We start from the raw sequence: 21118 nt of genomic DNA on the forward strand, positions 1-21118 counted from the left end.
TCCTGCTGTACTGTACCTCATCCTGCTGTACTGTACCTCATCCTGCTGTACTGTACCTTATCCTGCTGTACCAGGGACAGGGTGCTGTGGAGGGGCAGAACGATCCAGCGCTTGGTGTGTGTGGCGTAGGCCTGGCATGCCTCTAAGATGGTAGATATCTCTGCCACGCCGCTGAGGAACAGAAGCAGGTCGCCCCTCTCCTCGGGCGGGTAGCGTTGGTCGATGCCCTGCAGCACACGGAGGTATGGGCGGGGGTCCAGCTTCTCCGAGCGGGACGGCTGCTCCTCTTGTGGGATGGGCTGGTAGATCACCTACCAGACAGACAGGACAGGACAGGACAGGACAGGACAGGACAGGACAGGACAGGACAGGACAGGACAGGACAGGACAGGACAGGACAGGACAGGACAGGACAGGACAGGACAGGACAGGACAGGACAGGACAGGACAGGACAGGACAGGACAGGACAGGACAGGACAGGACAGGACAGGACAGGACAGGACAGGACAGGACAGGACAGGACAGGACAGGACAGGACAGGACAGGACAGGACAGGACAGGACAGGACAGGACAGGACAGGACAGGACAGGACAGGACAGGACAGGACAGGACAGGACAGGACAGGACAGGACAGGACAGGACAGGACAGGACAGGACAGGACAGGACAGGACAGGACAGGACAGGACAGGACAGGACAGGACAGGACAGGACAGGACAGACAGACAGACAGACAGACAGACAGACAGACAGACAGACAGACAGACAGACAGACAGACAGACAGACAGACAGACAGACAGACAGACAGACAGACAGACAGACAGACAGACAGACAGACAGACAGACAGACAGACAGACAGACAGACAGACAGACAGACAGACAGACAGACAGACAGACAGACAGACAGAGAGAGAGTCTTCATCCTGAATAACACCATCATCCTTCAGGTCAATAGTCGTGCACTATATAAGGAATAGGGTGGGACTCAGACATAGAAGAAAAGTGAGTTCCTGGAAGTCACAGGGAGAGACAGGAAGAGGCATTATCTAGAAATGAACTAACAGCAGTCACTGAACGGCCCAATCATTACTATATATTAAATAACAGCAGTCACTGAACGGCCCAATCATTAATTTCAACAGCCTGACCCTGCCACTGTTTGACAGAATGAAAAACAGGACATTTTAGGCCTAACCACAGACGGAGCTATACAAGGATGCAGGCTTTGCTTGACTGTCACTAAAGCTATGGCATTGAAATCACAGATAGGATCTCCAGTTTGCTAGACTTAGAGTTGACGTCGGAAGTTTACATAAACCTTAGCCTAATACATTTAAACTCAAGTTTTTCACAATTCCTGACATTTAATTCTAGTAAAAATGCCCTGTCTTAGGTCAGTTATGATCACCATTTTATTTTAAGAATGTGAAATGTCAGAATAATATTAGAGAGAATGATTTATTTCAGCTTTTATTTCTTTCATCACATTCCCAGTGGGTCAGAAGTTTACATACACTCAATTAGTATTTGGTAGCATTGCCTTTAAATTGTTTAACTTGGGACACACTTTTCTGGTAGCCTTCCACAAGCTTCCCACAATAAGTTGGGTGAATTTTGGCCCATTCCTCCTGACAGAGCTGGTGTAACTGAGTCAGGTTGGTAGGCTTCCTTGCTCCCACACGCTTTTTCAGTTCTGCCAACAAATGTTCTATAGGATTGAGGTCAGGGCTTTGTGATGGCCACTCCAATACCTTGACGATGTTGTCCTTAAGCCATTTTGCCACAACTTTGGAAGTATGCTTAGGGTCATTGTCCATTTGGAAGACTCATTTGCGACCAAGCTTTAACTTCCTGACTGATGTCTTGAGATGTTGCTTCAATATATCCACATAACTTTCCTACCTCATGATGCCATCTATTTTGTGAAGTGCACCAGTCCCTTCTGCAGTAAAGCACCCCTACAACATGATGCTGCCACCCCCATGCTTCACGGTTGGGATGGTGTTCTTCAGCTTGCAAGCCTCCCCCTTTTTCCTCCAAACATAACAATGGTCATTATGGCCAAACAGTTCTATTTTTGTTTCATCAGACCAGAGGACATTTCTGCAAAAAGTACGATCTTTGTCCCCATGAGCAGTTGCAAGACGTTGTCTGACTGTTTTATGGCGGTTTTGGAGCAGTGGCTTCTTCCTTGCTGAGTGGCCTTTCAGGTTATGTCGATATAGGACTTGTTTTACTGTGGATATAGATACTTTTGTACCTGTTTCCTCCAGCATCTTCACAAGGTCCTTTGCTGTTGATCTGGGATTAATTTGCACTTTTCGCACCAAAGTACGTCCATCTCTAGCAGACAGAACGCATCTCCTTCCTGAGCGGTAAGACGGCTGCGTGGTCCCATGGTGTTTATACTTGCGTACTATTGTTTGTACAGATGAACGTGGTACCTTCAGACGTTTGGAAATTGCCCAAGGATGAACCAGACTTGTGGAGGTCTACAACTTTTTTTCTGAGGTCTTGGCTGATTTCTTTTGATTTTCCCATGATGTCAAGCAAAGAGGCACTGAGTTTGAAGGTAGGCCTTGAAATACATCCACAGGTACACCTCCAATTGACTCAAATTATGTAAATTATCCCATCTAAAGCCATGACATCATTTTCTGGAATTTTCCAAGTTGTTTAAAGGCACAGTTAACTTAGTGTATGTAAACTTCTGACCCACTGGAATTGTGATACAGTGAATTAAAAGTGAAATAATCTGTCTGTAAACAACTGTTGGAAAAATGACTTGTGTCACAAAGTAGATGTCTTAAACGACTTCCCAAAAATACATTTGTGGAGTGGTTGAAAAAAACGAGTTTTAATGACTCCAACCTAAGTGTATGTAAACTTCAGACTTCAACTGTATACAATTTCTCTGAGTGCTGTCGATTTCTACACTTATGACATAGCATGGTCGAGAGGTTTTCAGACCTCTCCCACAGCCGTTCTTTTTATTTAAACTTTTCCAGAGCACACCTGATTCCACTTGTCAACTAAATCACCTTGACCAGGAGAAACAGGTGAGTTAGTGCAGGGCAACAACCAAAATATGAAACGTCTGTGGGTCCCAGAGGAGAGGGTTTGAATACGAAACGTCTGTGGGTCCCAGAGGGTTTGAAATCTAGTGTCCACTCACCTGTATAGGGAAGAGCCTGCCCGGTACCTGCAGTACAGGTGCATTTTTAAAGTAGCTGGAGAAGAGTTTTATGTTGATGGTGGCGGACATGAGGACCAAGCGGAGGTCGGGGCGGGTGGCCAGGAGGGAGCGCAGGACCCCCAGGAGGAAGTCACAGTGGAGGTGTCGCTCATGCACCTCATCAACAATCAACACCTGGGTGGAATAGGGAGGTAGGAAGATCAACACACGGACAGGTTATGGAACAACTAGGGTGCATCCCAAATGGAACCATATTCCCTATATAGTGCACTACTTTAGACCAGAGCCCTATTCCCTATATAGCGCACTACTTTAGACCAGAGCCCTATTCCCTATATAGTGCACTACTTTAGACCAGAGCCCTATTCCCTATATAGCGCACTACTTTAGACCAGAGCCCTATTCCCTATATAGTGCACTACTTTAGACCAGAGCCCTATTCCCTATATAGTGCACTACTTTAGACCAGAGCCCTATTCCCTATATAGTGCACTACTTTAGACCAGAGCCCTATTCCCTATATAGTGCACTACTTTAGACCAGAGCCCTATATAGCACACTACTTTAGACCAGAGCCCTATTCCCTATATAGTGCACTACTTTAGACCAGAGCCCTATTCCCTATATAGTGCACTACTTTTGACCAGAGCCCTATGGGAACAATTGGGACACAGCCCTAGAAAGGCATAAAACCCCTAGATACAGTGAGAGTAAAGTTATCTGTCTGTTCTGTAACCCACCTGGTATATACAGTTCCTTCAGAGAGTATTCAGACCCCTTGACTTGAAAAACTTTTTTTTTAACGTTACAGCCTTATTCTAAAATGGATGAAATCGGGTTTTTTTATTCTAAAATTGATTAAATAAATACAAATCCTCAGCAATTTACACACACTACCCCATAATGACATCACAATACCCCATAATGACATCACAATACCCCATAATGACATCACAATACCCCATAATGACATCACAATACCCCATAATGACATCACAATACCCCATAATGACATCACAATACCCCATAATGACATCACAATACCCCATAATGACATCACAATACCCCATAATGACATCACAATACCCCATAATGACATCACAATACCCCATAATGACAAAGCAAAACCAAGTTTTTAGAATTTTTTGAAAATGTGTTAAAAAACAAAAACAAAACAAGAATACCTTATTTTCATAAGTATTCAGACTCTTTGCTATGAGACTCTAAATTGAGCTCAGGTGTATCCTGTTTCCATTGATCATCCTTGAGATGTTTCTACAACTTGATTGGAGTCCACCTGTAGCGTTGAAGGTCCCCAAGTACACAGTGGCCTCCAACATTATTAAATGGAAGAAGTTTGGAACCACCAAGACTCTTCCTAGAGCTGGCCACCAGGCCAAACTGAGCAATTGGGGAGAAGGGCCTTGGTCAGGGGGGGGGGGGCCAAGAACCCGATGGTAACTGACAGAGCTCTAAAGTTCCTCTGTGGAGATGGGAGAACCTTCCAGAAGGACAACCATCTCTGCAGCACTCCACCAATCAGGCCTTTATGGTAGAGTGGCCAGACGGAAGCCACTCCTCAGTAAAAAGGCACCTAAAGAGTCTCAGACCATGAGAAAAAAGATTATCTGGTCTGATGAAACCAAGATAGAATTCTTTGGCTTGAATGCCTAACATTACGCCTGGAGGAAACCTGGCACCATCCCTACGGTGATGCATGGTGGTGGCAGCATAATGCTGTGGGGATGTTTTTCAGTGGCAGGGACTGGGAGACTAGTCAGGATCGAGGGAAAGATGAACGGAGCAAAGTACAGACAGATCCTTGATGAAAACCTGCTCCAGAGCGCTCAGGACCTCAGACTGGGGTGAAGGTTCACCTTCCTAAGCACACAGCCAAGACAACGCAGGAGTGGCTTCGGGACAAGTCTCTGAATGTCGAGTGGCCCAGCCTGAGCCCCGACTTGAACCTGATCGAACATCTCTGGAGAGACCTGAAAAAAAGCTGTGCAGCGACGCTCCCCATCCAACCTGACAGAGCTTGAGAGGATCTGCAGAGAAGAATGGGAGAAGTGTCATACCCAAGAAATGGGAGAGTGTCATACCCAAGAAGACTCAAGGCTGTAATCGCTAGGTCATTATGGGGTATTGTGTGTAGACTGATGAGAAAAAAACATATTTAATCTATTTTAGAATAAGGCTGTAAAGTAGCAAAATGTGGGAAAATAAATCAGGGGCTCTGAATACTATCAGAAGGCACTGTATATTATCCGGTATATTTTATAGTTATATGTATTATATATTATATTTACCTGGTATATATTACAAAACTGGATGGTTCAAGCCTTGAATGCTGATTGGCTGACAGGCGTGGTATATCAGACCGTATACCACGGGTATAACAAAAACATTAATTTGTCTAATTTAGTTGATAACCAGTTTATCATAGTAATAAGGAACCTCGGGGGTTCGAGGTATATGGTTAATATACCACGGCTAAGGGCTGTGTCCAGGCACTCTGGTTGAGAGAATGGCAAAGGGTGGCTACTTCTAAAATATAAAATATATTTTGATTCGTTTAACACTTTTTTTTGGTTACTACATGATTCCATGTGTGTTATTTCATACTTTTGATGTCTTCACTATTATTCTACAATGTAGAAAATAGTAAAAATAAAGAAAAACCCTTGAATGAGTAGGTGTGTCCGAACTTTTGACTGGTACTGTATATTATACTACCTGGTACTGTATATTATACTACATGGTACTGTATACTATACTGCCTGGTACTGTATACTATACTACCTGGTACTGTATACTATACTACCTGGTCCTGTATACTATACTACCTGGTCCTGTATATTATACTACCTGGTCCTGTATATTATACTACCTGGTACTGTATATTATACTACCTGGTACTGTATATTATACTACCTGGTACTGTATATTATACTACATGGTACTGTATATTATACTACCTGGTACTGTATATTATAATACCTGGTACTGCTCCAGGGCCCCGTCAGCCTGTATCTGTCTCAGTAGTAACCCCTCTGTCAGGAACAACAGCTTGGTGGACGGGGTACGGGTCCCCTCGAAACGGATCTGATAGCCAACCTGCAGATAAAACACAGTTGTGTGTCAGTTTGGGTTTATCTGCTTGTAGTTCTGCTAAATGTCTGAGTGTTGATTTGGTCTTTGTGTAAGGTGTACAATATTGTGATTTTTTTTATTTTTCAAGGGAACCCCCCCCCCCCCCCCCCCCCCCCCCCCCCCCCCACTTACTATTGTGTGAAAATGATTACATTTGTTTGACATCCCTATCCAAGCGTGATTCCAAAAACTATATTTTTCAAGCCTGTAAATAAACAGCTTCTTACTACACCACTACCTACCTTGGAGCCGTACTGGTTGAGACTCTCGAAGCTGACCCTCTTGGCGAGGGAGATACAGGCAATCCGCCGAGGCTGAGTGCAAGCTATGTGACTGAACCCAGAGGAGAGAAGGTACTGGGGGACCTGGGTGGACTTTCCACAGCCTGTATCCCCCGCCACCACTACTACCGGGTTAGCTCGCACCAACTCCACGATCCGGTCCCGGTACTGAAAGATAGGAAGGGCTTTCTGCTCCGTCCTCAACTTGGCCAGCTTCCCAAAGCTCTGCCTCTGGCTGAAGTCCAGGAAGTGCAGCAAAGCCAGGCGACAGTCAGCTACCTCCTGACTCCCTGGGCCTGAGGAGCTGTGTCTGTGTCTGTGTCTCTGATCAGACCTCCCCGTCTCCAGCCTCTCCTCTGTGTCTTTGGTACAAACTGACACGTTGATCCGATAGCGGGCGTCATATTCTTTAGGCAGACCCAGATCTACAGTCTTCTTCATGTCTCTGCCCTCCTCCATATCTTCCTTCCTGCTGCCCCCTGACATGTCCTTCCTGGTTTTGAACCTCTGGAAGCGGTCGAAGAAGTTCCAGAACTCTTTGTGTTCCGTGGTTCCGTTCTGGATGTAGTCATGCCGGCGGAAGAAGATTTGGTCCATCTGAGTTCGGCACTGAGGGTTGTCCCAGTCCCAGCTACGGCTGTCTCTTCTCCTCTCTGACATCTCTAACGTTACAGCAATAGATAACACAAACTCACGACTCTGACATCAAGTCAACCAGATGATTAGTAAGTCATTAAGACTAGCTAGACGCTCACTCAATAGTCAAGGGTCTCTAACATAGAAGTCTGAGTTAGTTAGCTAGTAGAGTAGTTGGCTAATAACTAGCAACTCATTTGCATTCAAGATAAATAATGTGTAAGCTAGCTATAGCTAAAGGTTATCTTGGTTTAGTCTATTTAATAATCCAAATACACATAATAAATCCAGTAATCCGTCTAGGTTATGATTTCGTGTTTCATCAGATCAATATTCAAGATAGCGCCAACAGAAAAATGAAGTTAGCAGCGGAACAATAATAAGGACGGTCCGTCTGAACTATTGTCTGACGACAACTGCTGCCATTGGGTATTAAGTTCCGCATGGTGAAGTTGATTTCTTTCAAAAAAAAAATATTTCACTTTTATTTAACCAGGTAGGCTAATTGAGAACAAGTTGGCCATTGACAAATCAAATACTTTATTGGAAATGTTTTAAATGGTGATCTCAAACCATATTTGGTTCTTTATGTTTTATGTTTCTTGTGAACACTGTAATAGCAAACACATGCAATATTCAGATCATTTTACCGGTTGCAATTATTCATTTTTAGAAACATCTTTAACTGCATTCTTTGTAGTTGAATTTTCACTCTGCACTGATCAAGAAAGGGCTGGCTCACAAAAGCTCTTACTGCTCTCTACGGTATTTTCATCAGAAACACTCCAGTCTCCACCTCCACTGAGGCTTATCAGATTGTCAGAGTACAGAAGGCTGTATAGCAGGTAGGGAGATTTGCATTGTGGCTGGGGAAATGGAGAGAACAGGTGGAGGTGTGGAGAACTCTGGAGCTGACAGCAGCTTGGTCGTCTGGTGTCTACTGACCTTCTGTCTTCTGTCTGGTCCTGCCACAGGTACTATGGGGGCGATTACTGTGTGATTAGCTCAGCTGCACATTAGAGGTCAATTCAAATTAAAAACTCACATTTTCCAAAACTACTGGCTGTCTAATCATGATTTACTGGGGAGAAGTCCTCACAATAACCTAAATTATAGTCATATGTTAACAACATGATTGATGTTTACAGATATTCTCTTCTCACAGGTGACCAACATGCCCACTGCTCTGAGTTCCTCTGTCTCAGCCCTCCCTCTCTTCTGGTGAGGCTCCTCAGCTTCTCCTCTGAGCAGGGTCCCTGTGGTTACCCCTTAGATCTCCCTCCTTCAGGCCTCCCATCTGGCCAGGGCCTCCCTCCACTTCCACCAGGCTTCCCAGGACTGGCCCCTGGTCCTGTGGCCTGGAGCCCCCTCAGCCCCACAGTTGTGATTGTCCCGGGCAGGAGGCCAGCCAGGCTGCAGCCCAGCTGGGCGAGGGTGATGGCGGGGGAGCTGTTAGAGGCAGGGCTGGTTAATGTCCTGGTAGCTGATTGGCTGCTGCCCCCAGAGCAGGAGATCACAGAAGGAGCCAGGCAGGTGGGAGAGAGGCTGGCACAGACCATACAGACCCTACTGGTGGGTACACAGACCATACAGACCCTACTGGTGGGTACACAGACCATACAGACCCTACTGGTGGGTACACAGACCATACAGACCCTACTGGTGGGTACACAGACCATACAGACACTACTGGTGGGTACACAGACACTACTGGTGGGTACACAGACCATACAGACACTACTGGTGGGTAAACAGACCATACAGACACTACTGGTGGGTACACAGACCACACAGACACTACTGGTGGGTACACAGACCACACAGACACTACTGGTGGGTACACAGACACTACTGGTGGGTACACAGACCATACAGACACTACTGGTGGGTACACAGACCACACAGACACTACTGGTGGGTACACAGACACTACTGGTGGGTAAACAGACCATACAGACACTACTGGTGGGTACACAGACCACACAGACACTACTGGTGGGTACACAGACACTACTGGTGGGTACACAGACCACACAGACACTACTGGTGGGTACACAGACACTACTGGTGGGTAAACAGACCATACAGACACTACTGGTGGGTAAACAGACCATACAGACACTACTGGTGGGTAAACAGACCATACAGACACTACTGGTGGGTACACAGACCACACAGACACTACTGGTGGGTACACAGACCACACAGACACTACTGGTGGGTACACAGACCATACAGACACTACTGGTGGGTACACAGACCACACAGACACTACTGGTGGGTACACAGACCACACAGACACTACTGGTGGGTACACAGACCATACAGACACTACTGGTGGGTACACAGACCACACAGACACTACTGGTGGGTACACAGACCACACAGACACTACTGGTGGGTACACAGACCACACAGACACTACTGGTGGGTACATGTTCCACACTGTGTAAAAGGTGTCCAGTAATATGCTTTAACTGGGTCAGGGAAACTGGCCCAAATTGAACATGAGTAACTGTGTTATAGTGTAGTAGAATGTTAAAAAAAAAAAAAAAAAAAAAAAAATGTAACCTTTATTTAACTAGGCAATTCAGTTAGGAACAAATTCTTATTTTCAATGACAGCCTAGGAACAGTGGGTTAACTGCCTGTTCATGGGCAGAACAACAAATTTGTACCATGTCAAATCGGGGATTTGAACTTGCAACCTTCTGGTTACTAGTCCAACGCTCTAACCACTGAGGCTACACTGCCGCCTCTACACTCTAACCACTAGGCTACACTGCCTCCTCTACACTCTAACCACTAGGCTACCCTGCCGCCTCTACACTCTAACCACTAGGCTACCTGCCTCCTCTACACTCTAACCACTAGGCTACCCTGCCGCCCCTACACTCTAACCACTAGGCTACCCTGCCGCCTCTACACTCTAACCACTAGGCTACCCTGCCGCCTCTACACTCTAACCACTAGGCTACCTGCCTCCTCTACACTCTAACCACTAGGCTACCCTGCCGCCCCTACACTCTAACCACTAGGCTACCCTGCCGCCTCTACACTCTAACCACTAGGCTACCCTGCCGCCTCTACACTCTAACCACTAGGCTACCTGCCTCCTCTACACTCTAACCACTAGGCTACCCTGCCGCCTCTACACTCTAACCACTAGGCTACCCTGCCACCTCTACACTCTAACCACTAGGCTACCCTGCCACTTCTACACTCTAACCACTAGGCTACCCTGCCGCCTCTACACTCTAACCACTAGGCTACCCTGCCGCCCCTCCACTCTAACCACTAGGCTACCCTGCCGCCCCTCCACTCTAACCACTAGGCTACCCTGCCTCCTCTACACTCTAACCACTAGGCTACCTGCCACCCCATGTTGATGTTTATTCCCCAGGAGGACCAGGGCTCTTCTCCAGAGCTGTTCCACCTGGTAGGGTTTGGTGTTGGGGCCCATGTAGCTGGTGTGACCGGGGCCTGTTTGGAGGGAACTATTGGCAGGATCACAGGTACTGAGACGTAATATAGGGTTACATCTGGTAACAGATGAACCGACAGGTCAAATTGAGTGTTTTAAATAAATAAATGATGTGGTCTGATCCAACTCAGGCCTGGATCCGTTCTCACCGGTGTTTTCAGAGGCAGACAGCAGCCTGTCTCTGGATCACACTGATGCCCAGTACGTGGATGTGATTCACACCAACTTCAACCGTGAGGAACTCTACACATACCTAGTAAACCATGTAGTTACACCTAATAGCATAGTAGATTTATTTAGACATTTTGTAAACCAATCACTAAGTTCATTACCTGGTGTATTTTTCAGCCAATGAGCCGGTAGCTCCCCTGGGGGTTCCCAGACCGTTGGGTCATGTTGATTTCTACATTGGCAGAGGATATCAACTCCCTGGTTGTCCTCAGGCTCTCATGAAAAGTGTGTGACAGGTTTTTATTTTTTATTATCATCTAAAATATTATAACAAACATCATGCCTGGGGCCCATGTGACCTGACCAGGAAAAGCGGTGTCCTTTAGGCTATCTACTATAACACAGAGGTTGGGATGACTCATATATTTGAGGCAGTTCTGCAGGGTAGTCACTAGCTTGCACAGTCACAAAGTCATAGAATCTGATTTTCAACCTAACCTCAAAACACACTGCTAACTTTATACCTAACCTTAAAACACACTGCTAACTTTATACCTAACCTTAAATTAAGATCAAAAAACACATTTTTTTCTCATTAATTGTTAAGATATATAGCCATTTTGGACATTGCAGCTATCCCATGTACTGTGGACTGCTCAGTTCTGCCTCCAGGACAAGATTCAGCCCAATAAAGGTCAAGGTGCGTGTGGGTGTGTTCCAGGGGAGCAGTACTTGCTGTGCAGTCACCAACGGGCCTATAGGTTGTTCACCAGCTCCATCCGGTCCTCCTGCCCTCTCACAGCCTTCCCCTGCCAGGGAGTAGAGGACTTCCAGAGGGCTCTCTGTACACACTGTCACCACCCTGGCCTCAACATCTGCCCCCAGCTGGGTAAGAGACAAGATAATGTAGACAGCATAACTCTCTGACACACATTTCTCTCTCTCTCTGAACAAAGATGACTATTTCACACATGAAGAAACTGGCTGTTTTCATCATCAAGACACCATCAGCTATTGGTTCTTCTCTCCTATAGGCTACGACATCAGCTGGCTGCCTCCAGATCGACCAATCACCTTCCAGACCCTGACCGCGGTCCTGGACATCACAGCAACGGACCCTTTCTGCGGTCAGAAACTCAGGACACACACTGACAGTGTCACACGGTTACCGTTCCTTCCTCTAGTGCAGGGACAGGAACGGGAACAGTTGGTTAACCTGCTTTATGACCCTTCTAGTGACGCCGTTCCTGTTGGAGGTGCACCTGGAGGGAAACACCTCGTTAGAAGCCCAGCTATTTATTCAGCTGAAGGGAGACGTCAGGAAAACACCTGTCATGTTGGTGTCCGGGTGAGACACTAGCATCTGGTTCTTAATTTCTTAAATGTCTGCATCTCAAATGGGACCCTATTCCCTATATGGTGTACTATATAACCCCATAGGGCCCTGGTCTAATGATGTATACTATATAACCCCATAGGGCCCTGGTCTAATGCTGTGTACTATATATCCCCATAGGGCCCTGGTCTAATGATGTATACTATATATCCCCATAGGGCCCTGGTCTAATGCTGTGTACTATATATCCCCATAGGGCCCTGGTCTAATGCTGTGTACTATATATCCCCATAGGGCCCGGTCTAATGCTGTTTACTATATATCCCCATAGGGCCCTGGTCTAATGCTGTTTACTATATATCCCCATAGGGCCCTGGTCTAATGCTGTGTACTATATATCCCCATAGGGCCCTGGTCTAATGCTGTGTACTATATATCCCCATAGGGCCCTGGTCTAATGCTGTGTACTATATATCCCCATAGGGCCCTGGTCTAATGCTGTGTACTATATATCCCCATAGGGCCCTGGTCTAATACTGTATACTATATATCCCCATAGGGCCCTGGTCTAATGCTGTGTACTATAGGGCCCTGGTCTAATGCTGTGTACTATATATCCCCATAGGGCCCTGGTCTAATGCTGTGTACTATATATCCCCATAGGGCCCTGGTCTAATGCTGTGTACTATATATCCCCATAGGGCCCTGGTCTAATGCTGTATACTATATATCCCCATAGGGCCCTGGTCTAATGCTGTGTACTATAGGGCCCTGGTCTAATGCTGTGTACTATAGGGCCCTGGTCTAATGCTGTGTACTATAGGGCCCTGGTCTAATGCTGTGTACTATAGGGCCCTGGTCTAATGCTGTGTACTATAGGGCCCTGGTCTAATGCTGTGTACTATATATCCCCATAGGGCCCTGGTCTAATACTGTATACTATATATCCCCATAGGGCCCTGCTCTAATGCTGTGTACTATAGGGCCCTGGTCTAATGCTGTGTACTATATAGGGAACATGGTCTAATGCTGTGTACTATATAGGGAACATGGTCTAATGCTGTGTACTATATAGGGAACATGGTCTAATGCTGTGTACTATATAGGGCCCTGGTCTAATGCTGTGTACTATATAGGGCCCTGGTCTAATGCTGTGTACTATATAGGGAACATGGTCTAATGCTGTGTACTATATAGGGAACATGGTCTAATGCTGTGTACTATATAGGGAACATGGTCTAATGCTGTGTACTATATAGGGAACATGGTCTAATGCTGTGTACTATATAGGGAACATGGTCTAATGATGTGTACTATATAGGGAACATGGTCTAATGCTGTGTACTATATATCCCCATAGGGCCCTGATCTAATGATGTGTACTATATAGGGAACATGGTCTAATGCTGTGTACTATATAGGGAACATGGTCTAATGATGTGTACTATATAGGGAACATGGTCTAATGATGTGTACTATATATCCCCATAGGGCCCTGGTCTAATGCTGTGTACTATATATCCCCATAGGGCCCTGGTCTAATGCTGTGTACTATATATCCCCATAGGGCCCTGGTCTAATACTGTATACTATATATCCCCATAGGGCCCTGGTCTAATACTGTGTACTATATATCCCCATAGGGCCCTGGTCTAATGCTGTATACTATATATCCCCATAGGGCCCTGGTCTAATGCTGTGTACTATATATCCCCATAGGGCCCTGGTCTAATGCTGTGTACTATATATCCCCATAGGGCCCTGGTCTAATGCTGTGTACTATAGGGCCCTGGTCTAATGCTGTGTACTATAGGGCCCTGGTCTAATGCTGTGTACTATAGGGCCCTGGTCTAATGCTGTATACTATATATCCCCATAGGGCCCTGGTCTAATGCTGTATACTATATATCCCCATAGGGCCCTGGTCTAATGCTGTGTACTATATATCCCCATAGGGCCCTGGTCTAATGCTGTGTACTATATATCCCCATAGGGCCCTGGTCTAATGCTGTGTACTATAGGGCCCTGGTCTAATGCTGTGTACTATAGGGCCCTGGTCTAATGCTGTGTACTATATATCCCCATAGGGCCCTGGTCTAATGCTGTGTACTATATAGGGAACATGGTCTAATGATGTGTACTATATAGGGAACATGGTCTAATGCTGTGTACTATATATCCCCATAGGGCCCTGGTCTAATGCTGTGTACTATATAGGGAACATGGTCTAATGATGTGTACTATATAGGGAACATGGTCTAATGCTGTGTACTATATAGGGAACATGGTCTAATGATGTGTACTATATATCCCCATAGGGCCCTGGTCTAATGCTGTGTACTATATAGGGAACATGGTCTAATGATGTGTACTATATAGGGAACATGGTCTAATGCTGTGTACTATATATCCCCATAGGGCCCTGGTCTAATGCTGTGTACTATATAGGGAACATGGTCTAATGATGTGTACTATATAGGGAACATGGTCTAATGCTGTGTACTATATAGGGAACATGGTCTAATGCTGTGTACTATATAGGGAACATGGTCTAATGATGTGTACTATATAGGGAACATGGTCTAATGCTGTGTACTATATAGGGAACATGGTCTAATGCTGTGTACTATATAGGGCCCTGGTCTAATGATGTGTACTATATAACCCCATAGGGCCCTGGTCTAATGCTGTGTACTATATATCCCCATAGGGCCCTGGTCTAATACTGTATACTATATAACCCCATAGGGCCCTGGTCTAATGCTGTGTACTATATATCCCCATAGGGCCCTGGTCTAATACTGTATACTATATATCCCCATAGGGCCCTGGTCTAATGCTGTATACTATATATCCCCATAGGGCCCTGGTCTAATGCTGTGTACTATAGGGCCCTGGTCTAATGCTGTGTACTATAGGGCCCTGGTCTAATGCTGTGTACTATAGGGCCCTGGTCTAATGCTGTGTACTATAGGGCCCTGGTCTAATGCTGTGTACTATAGGGCCCTGGTCTAATGCTGTGTACTATAGGGCCCTGGTCTAATGCTGTGTACTATAGGGCCCTGGTCTAATGCTGTGTACTATAGGGCCCTGGTCTAATGCTGTGTACTTAAGGGCCCTGGTCTAATGCTGTGTACTATAGGGCCCTGGTCTAATGCTGTGTACTATAGGGCCCTGGTCTAATGCTGTGTACTATAGGGCCCTGGTCTAATGCTGTGTACTATAGGGCCCTGGTCTAATGCTGTGTACTATAGGGCCCTGGTCTTATGCTGTGTACTATAGGGCCCTGGTCTAATGCTGTGTACTATAGGGCCCTGGTCTAATGCTGTGTACTATAGGGCCCTGGTCTAATGCTGTGTACTATAGGGCCCTGGTCTAATCTTGTGTACTATAGTGCCCTGGTCTAATGCTGTGTACTATAGGGCCCTGGTCTAATGCTGTGTACTATAGGGCCCTGGTCTAATGCTGTGTACTATAGGGCCCTGGTCTAATACTGTATACTATATATCCCCATAGGGCCCTGGTCTAATGCTGTGTACTATAGGGCCCTGGTCTAATGCTGTGTACTATAGGGCCCTGGTCTAATGCTGTGTACTATAGGGCCCTGGTCTAATGCTGTGTACTATAGGGCCCTGGTCTAATGCTGTGTACTATAGGGCCCTGGTCTAATGCTGTGTACTATAGGGCCCTGGTCTAATGCTGTGTACTATAGGGCCCTGGTCTAATGCTGTGTACTATAGGGCCCTGGTCTAATGCTGTGTACTATAGGGCCCTGGTCTAATGCTGTGTACTATAGGGCCCTGGTCTAATGCTGTGTACTATAGGGCCCTGGTCTAATGCTGTGTACTATAGGGCCCTGGTCTAATGCTGTGTACTATAGGGCCCTGGTCTAATGCTGTGTACTATAGGGCCCTGGTCTAATGCTGTGTACTATAGGGCCCTGGTCTAATGCTGTGTACTATAGGGCCCTGGTCTAATGCTGTGTACTATAGGGCCCTGGTCTAATGCTGTGTACTATAGGGCCCTGGTCTAATGCTGTATACTATAGGACCCTGGTCTAATGCTGTGTACTATAGGGCCCTGGTCTAATGCTGTGTACTATAGGGCCCTGGTCTAATGCTGTGTACTATAGGGCCCTGGTCTAATGCTGTGTACTATAGGGCCCTGGTCTAATGCTGTGTACTATAGGGCCCTGGTCTAATGCTGTGTACTATAGGGCCCTGGTCTAATGCTGTGTACTATAGGGCCCTGGTCTAATGCTGTGTACTATAGGGCCCTGGTCTAATGCTGTGTACTATAGGGCCCTGGTCTAATGCTGTGTACTATAGGGCCCTGGTCTAATGCTGTGTACTATAGGGCCCTGGTCTAATGCTGTGTACTATAGGGCCCTGGTCTAATGCTGTGTACTATAGGGCCCTGGTCTAATGCTGTGTACTATAGGGCCCTGGTCTAATGCTGTGTACTATAGGGCCCTGGTCTAATGCTGTGTACTATAGGGCCCTGGTCTAATGCTGTGTACTATAGGGCCCTGGTCTAATGCTGTATACTATATATCCCCATAGGGCCCTGGTCTAATGCTGTGTACTATAGGGCCCTGGTCTAATGCTGTGTACTATAGGGCCCTGGTCTAATGCTTTGTACTATAGGGCCCTGGTCTAATGCTGTGTACTATAGGGCCCTGGTCTAATGCTGTGTACTATAGGGCCCTGGTCTAATGATGTGTACTATAGGGCCCTGGTCTAATGATGTGTACTATAGGGCCCTGGTCTAATGCTGTGTACTATAGGGCCCTGGTCTAATGCTGTGTACTATAGGGCCCTGGTCTAATGCTGTGTACTATAGGGCCCTGGTCTAATGCTGTGTACTATAGGGCCCTGGTCTAATGCTGTGTACTATAGGGCCCTGGTCTAATGCTGTATACTATATATCCCCATAGGGCCCTGGTCTAATGCTGTGTACTATATATCCCCATAGGGCCCTGGTCTAATGCTGTGTACTATAGGGCCCTGGTCTAATGCTGTGTACTATATATCCCCATAGGGCCCTGGTCTAATGCTGTGTACTATAGGGCCCTGGTCTAATGCTGTATACTATATATCCCCATAGGGCCCTGGTCTAATGCTGTATACTATATATCCCCATAGGGCCCTGGTCTAATGCTGTATACTATATATCCCCATAGGGCCCTGGTCTAATGCTGTATACTATATATCCCCATAGGGCCCTGGTCTAATGCTGTGTACTATAGGGCCCTGGTCTAATGCTGTATACTATATATCCCCATAGGGCCCTGGTCTAATGCTGTGTACTATATATCCCCATAGGGCCCTGGTCTAATGCTGTGTACTATATATCCCCATAGGGCCCTGGTCTAATGCTGTATACTATATATCCCCATAGGGCCCTGGTCTAATGCTGTATACTATATATCCCCATAGGGCCCTGGTCTAATGCTGTGTACTATAGGGCCCTGGTCTAATGCTGTATACTATATATCCCCATAGGGCCCTGGTCTAATGCTGTGTACTATAGGGAACATGGTCTAATGCTGTGTACTATATAGGGAACATGGTCTAATGATGTGTACTATATAGGGAACATGGTCTAATGATGTGTACTATATAGGGAACATGGTCTAATGATGTGTACTATATAGGGAACATGGTCTAATGATGTGTACTATATAGGGAACATGGTCTAATGCTGTGTACTATATAGGGAACATGGTCTAATGATGTGTACTATATAGGGAACATGGTCTAATGATGTGTACTATATAGGGAACATGGTCTAATGCTGTGTACTATATAGGGCCCTGGTCTAATGATGTGTACTATATAGGGAACATGGTGCTATTTGGGATGCAGCTAAAGCCTTTATCCGGTTGTCTTGCCGACTCTAACGTGCCGTTGACCGTTGTGTCCAGTCCTTCCCTGATGCAGTTTGAGTCTCATCAGATACATCAGTTCCTGGTTTCTGTACGTCACACTGTTCAGGAGTTCAGAACCATAGTACTTCACTTCTACTCTCAACGCCTCCTGTACTTGGCCTGGAGGAAGAGATGGATTCACATCAGTCATCTAGTCCTTGCACAACTACCCAGACACCAGGGGTAAATAGCATCACTACATCAACATGACACAGACGAAAAGTCAACTCTCCTTCCATTTGCTAAAAAAAGAACACGAAGGCCCTTTCCGGACCCCACCCGGGGTCGTCTGGGAGCGCGAGACTCAAACAAGGCTGTTTTTGTGTATTACATCCCACAGGCTAGTATCTTACAGGACCCGGAGTGTTACCGCAGTGGAGAATCACAGAGTGGAAGTGTATCTGCAGAAGGAAGAGTGAAGATGGACGGGGGGGGACGACGGGGGGGGGGGGGGGGCTTAATGCTGTTCTGGGTAATCAGAATATAACCATTAAAACATACTGAAGAAAATACAAAAAAGTTGGTTGTTCATATTTATTTTAAACACTTATATATATATATTAAAAAAAAACAATTACAGTAAGTGGTTGATTTGATAAATGCTGGATAATGTTTTAATTTCTAAGTTAAATTCGATAATTTGTATTATGTCCTCAAAAAAAAAGATGTTGTGAAATCAATGTATTTATATGCCCAATGCTAACCGAACAGACGATCTCTGATGAAGCTTTATTCTGATATAAAAGCGTCGGACACAAATTAAATGAAAAATAAAGTTGGGAGGAGAGAAAAAAAAAAAAAGAAGAGCATCAAGGAATAAATCACATTTTTAAAAAACAAACAAATTATTCATCCTCATGTCGCATCAGGACTTCCTGGTATTCCAACAAAAAAACTATTGTGTCAAATACCAAATCAGAGTAGATAGTGACCCCAGCTCCATACCGTCTGTTTGAGCCCTGTGTTCCAAATGGCACCCGGTTTCCATACATAGTGTACCACCTTAAAAAAATAAAACAGAGCCCTTATGGATCCTGGTCAAAAGTAGTGCACTTCATAGGGAATATGGCGCCATTCGGAATGCAAACCCCCCCCCCTTCATGAGTTCAAGGGCAACAAGTCAAAGAGTCTGAATTCACATTTAAGAGAAAGGTTCTAAAAGAGGACGTAAGAGAAAACAAACCTATGGGGAAAACGATTCAAAATCCAATGGCAAAACAAGCAACGGAACACATCGTCTCCTTGTGTACGCGCATGTAACAGTTTTACTACAGTTACTCCTTAAAAATGTCCCAAATCCTACCTATGTAAAACATACCAGAAAATGTTGTGTGTATCCAATCCAAATGACTGATCGCAAATGGGCAAAACTAATATATCTAAAAACAATATTTTAAAAAAAAAACGCACAAAATTTGACATTATTTACAATTCTTAAAAACACTTTCCCCACAAAACCACCTAGTCCTCCTCATCCCAAAAAAAATACACATTCAGACACCAGTCATTATAATAAACATTTAGACATGAAGGCATCTGCCTTTCAACAGAGAAAACCCAACCAACGGTCCCATAGTCCATCGATATGAAAGGGAGTGCATTGTGAGGCCTGAGATCAAAGCAGGTAAAATAGTTCATCGCTCCTGGATAATGGAAGGGAGAGGAGGAGGGTGTAGAGGGGCGAGTCCCGGCGAACCAGTAATCTGTACAGTACTGGCGTGTTCCTCGCCGGTTGTCCTCATCATTCCTAGTCGTTTCCCCGTGTCCAGTTACACGCCGGTCTTCTCCTTGATCCAGCCCCTGAACTTGGTGACGGTGCTGTAGATACCAGGCTTGTCCCTACGGGCACAGCCGTCACCCCAACTCACCACTCCAGCCAGGAACATACGACTAGTACCAGGACTGGACAGAGGCCCGCCAGAATCCCCCTGAGAGAGACAGTGTATGGTTATATATATATATATATATATCATCCTATCTCAGTACTACTGTTGACCAGAGCAGCCCTACATTATGGCCGGGTAGTTCATAGGGACAGAGAGTTCAGTACCTGACATGCGTCCACACCTCCAGTCAGCACACCAGCACACGTCATCCTGGAGGTGATCTGTCCTCCCATCAGGCGGTTGCACACAGTACTGTTGATGATACGGACCTGGGCCTTCTGCAGGATGGATGCACCAGAGCCTAACATACATACATACATACATCCAATGACACATTAGTTCTTATCACCATGCAGGAAATGGGCATTACCATTTAACATATTATAACATTGCTATTAAATAATTAAAACTACTCAGAAACAAACAAAAATATTATGCAGTATATAGTTATAATAACTAATGCTGTATAATGAAAACCGAGCCCATCCACAATCTCACTCACCTCCCTCTCGTGTGGCGCCCCAACCTGTGATCCAGACAGAGTTGCCCTGGGGGAAGGTGTGTTGTGGGGAGGGCAGACAGATGGGTCTGATGTAATCAGAGAAGGTCACAGGGCTGTCTAGCTCCATCAGAGCGATGTCGTTGTCGAAGGTATAGGCATTGTAGTACGGGTGGGAGATCACCTGACGCAGGTTCCTCTTCTGAACGTTCTTACTGTTCTGCTTCTGGACGTGAAGGCCTAGGTACGCCTCCCATACACCTGGCTGGGAATACCTGGGGAGACACACCTGGTTAGGACTGAACACACACCTCCCATACACCTGGCTGGGAATACCTGGCAAGAGACACCTGGTTAGGACTGAACACACACCTCCCATACACCTGGCTGGGAATACCTGGGGAGACACACCTGGTTAGGACTGAACACACACCTCCCATACACCTGGCTGGGAATACCTGGAGAGACACACCTGGTTAGGACTGAACACACACCTCCCATACACCTGGCTGGGAATACCTGGAGAGACACACCTGGTTAGGACTG

At 45.9% G+C, this 21118-nt stretch overlaps 3 protein-coding genes across 5 annotated transcripts in view; 1 reads left to right on the top strand and 2 right to left on the bottom strand.

Annotated features, from left to right (window-relative positions):
• Positions 1 to 7702, bottom strand: part of dhx34 (DExH-box helicase 34) — a 26053-nt gene extending 18351 nt beyond the window's left edge. For both annotated transcript variants that reach the window (XM_090219009.1, XM_036962183.2), the window contains exons 1-4: positions 6594 to 7702; positions 6199 to 6315; positions 3178 to 3372; positions 57 to 311 (exon numbers count right to left, since the gene is read on the bottom strand). In XM_090219009.1, coding sequence (XP_090075135.1) covers positions 57 to 311; positions 3178 to 3372; positions 6199 to 6315; positions 6594 to 7292 — 1266 coding nt within the window. In that variant the 5' untranslated portion in view covers positions 7293 to 7702. The remainder of the gene's footprint in view (positions 1 to 56; positions 312 to 3177; positions 3373 to 6198; positions 6316 to 6593) is intronic.
• LOC110503486 (lipase member I) lies at positions 6906 to 18706 on the top strand. 2 transcript variants are annotated; one of them, XM_090219049.1, is made up of 10 exons: positions 6906 to 8242; positions 8434 to 8840; positions 10671 to 10782; positions 10883 to 10984; positions 11100 to 11207; positions 11644 to 11811; positions 11957 to 12049; positions 12159 to 12270; positions 18185 to 18370; positions 18528 to 18706. In XM_090219049.1, exons 1-10 carry the CDS (start codon positions 8143 to 8145, stop codon positions 18604 to 18606), a joined length of 1467 nt encoding a protein of 488 aa, XP_090075175.1. In that variant the 5' UTR covers positions 6906 to 8142; the 3' UTR covers positions 18607 to 18706. The 2 variants fall into 2 exon arrangements, with proteins under 2 accessions (XP_090075175.1, XP_090075176.1); XM_090219050.1 differs by having other exon boundaries at positions 7114 to 7357.
• Position 18707: 1 nt separating this feature from the next.
• Positions 18708 to 21118, bottom strand: part of st14a (ST14 transmembrane serine protease matriptase a) — a 66618-nt gene continuing 64207 nt past the window's right edge. Inside the window, exons 16-18 of the mRNA XM_090219011.1 lie at positions 20576 to 20847; positions 20238 to 20374; positions 18708 to 20115 (exon numbers count right to left, since the gene is read on the bottom strand). Coding sequence (XP_090075137.1) covers positions 19957 to 20115; positions 20238 to 20374; positions 20576 to 20847 — 568 coding nt within the window. The 3' untranslated portion in view covers positions 18708 to 19956. The remainder of the gene's footprint in view (positions 20116 to 20237; positions 20375 to 20575; positions 20848 to 21118) is intronic.

This window comes from Oncorhynchus mykiss, chromosome 24 (assembly GCF_057628025.1).
Source record: "Oncorhynchus mykiss isolate SJ-2025 chromosome 24, ASM5762802v1, whole genome shotgun sequence".
In the NCBI taxonomy this organism is placed as follows: Eukaryota; Metazoa; Chordata; class Actinopteri; order Salmoniformes; family Salmonidae; genus Oncorhynchus; species Oncorhynchus mykiss.

Bases quoted from the DNA above. Each gene is read 5' to 3' on its own strand.
- LOC110503486 (XM_090219049.1), top strand. From the start codon at position 8,143: ATGGAGAGAACAGGTGGAGGTGTGGAGAACTCTGGAGCTGACAGCAGC. The intron at 10,783-10,882 runs GTACTGAGACGT...GATCCAACTCAG, and splicing joins AACTATTGGCAGGATCACAG to GCCTGGATCCGTTCTCACCG. The intron at 12,050-12,158 runs GTCAGAAACTCA...TGACCCTTCTAG, and splicing joins AGCAACGGACCCTTTCTGCG to TGACGCCGTTCCTGTTGGAG.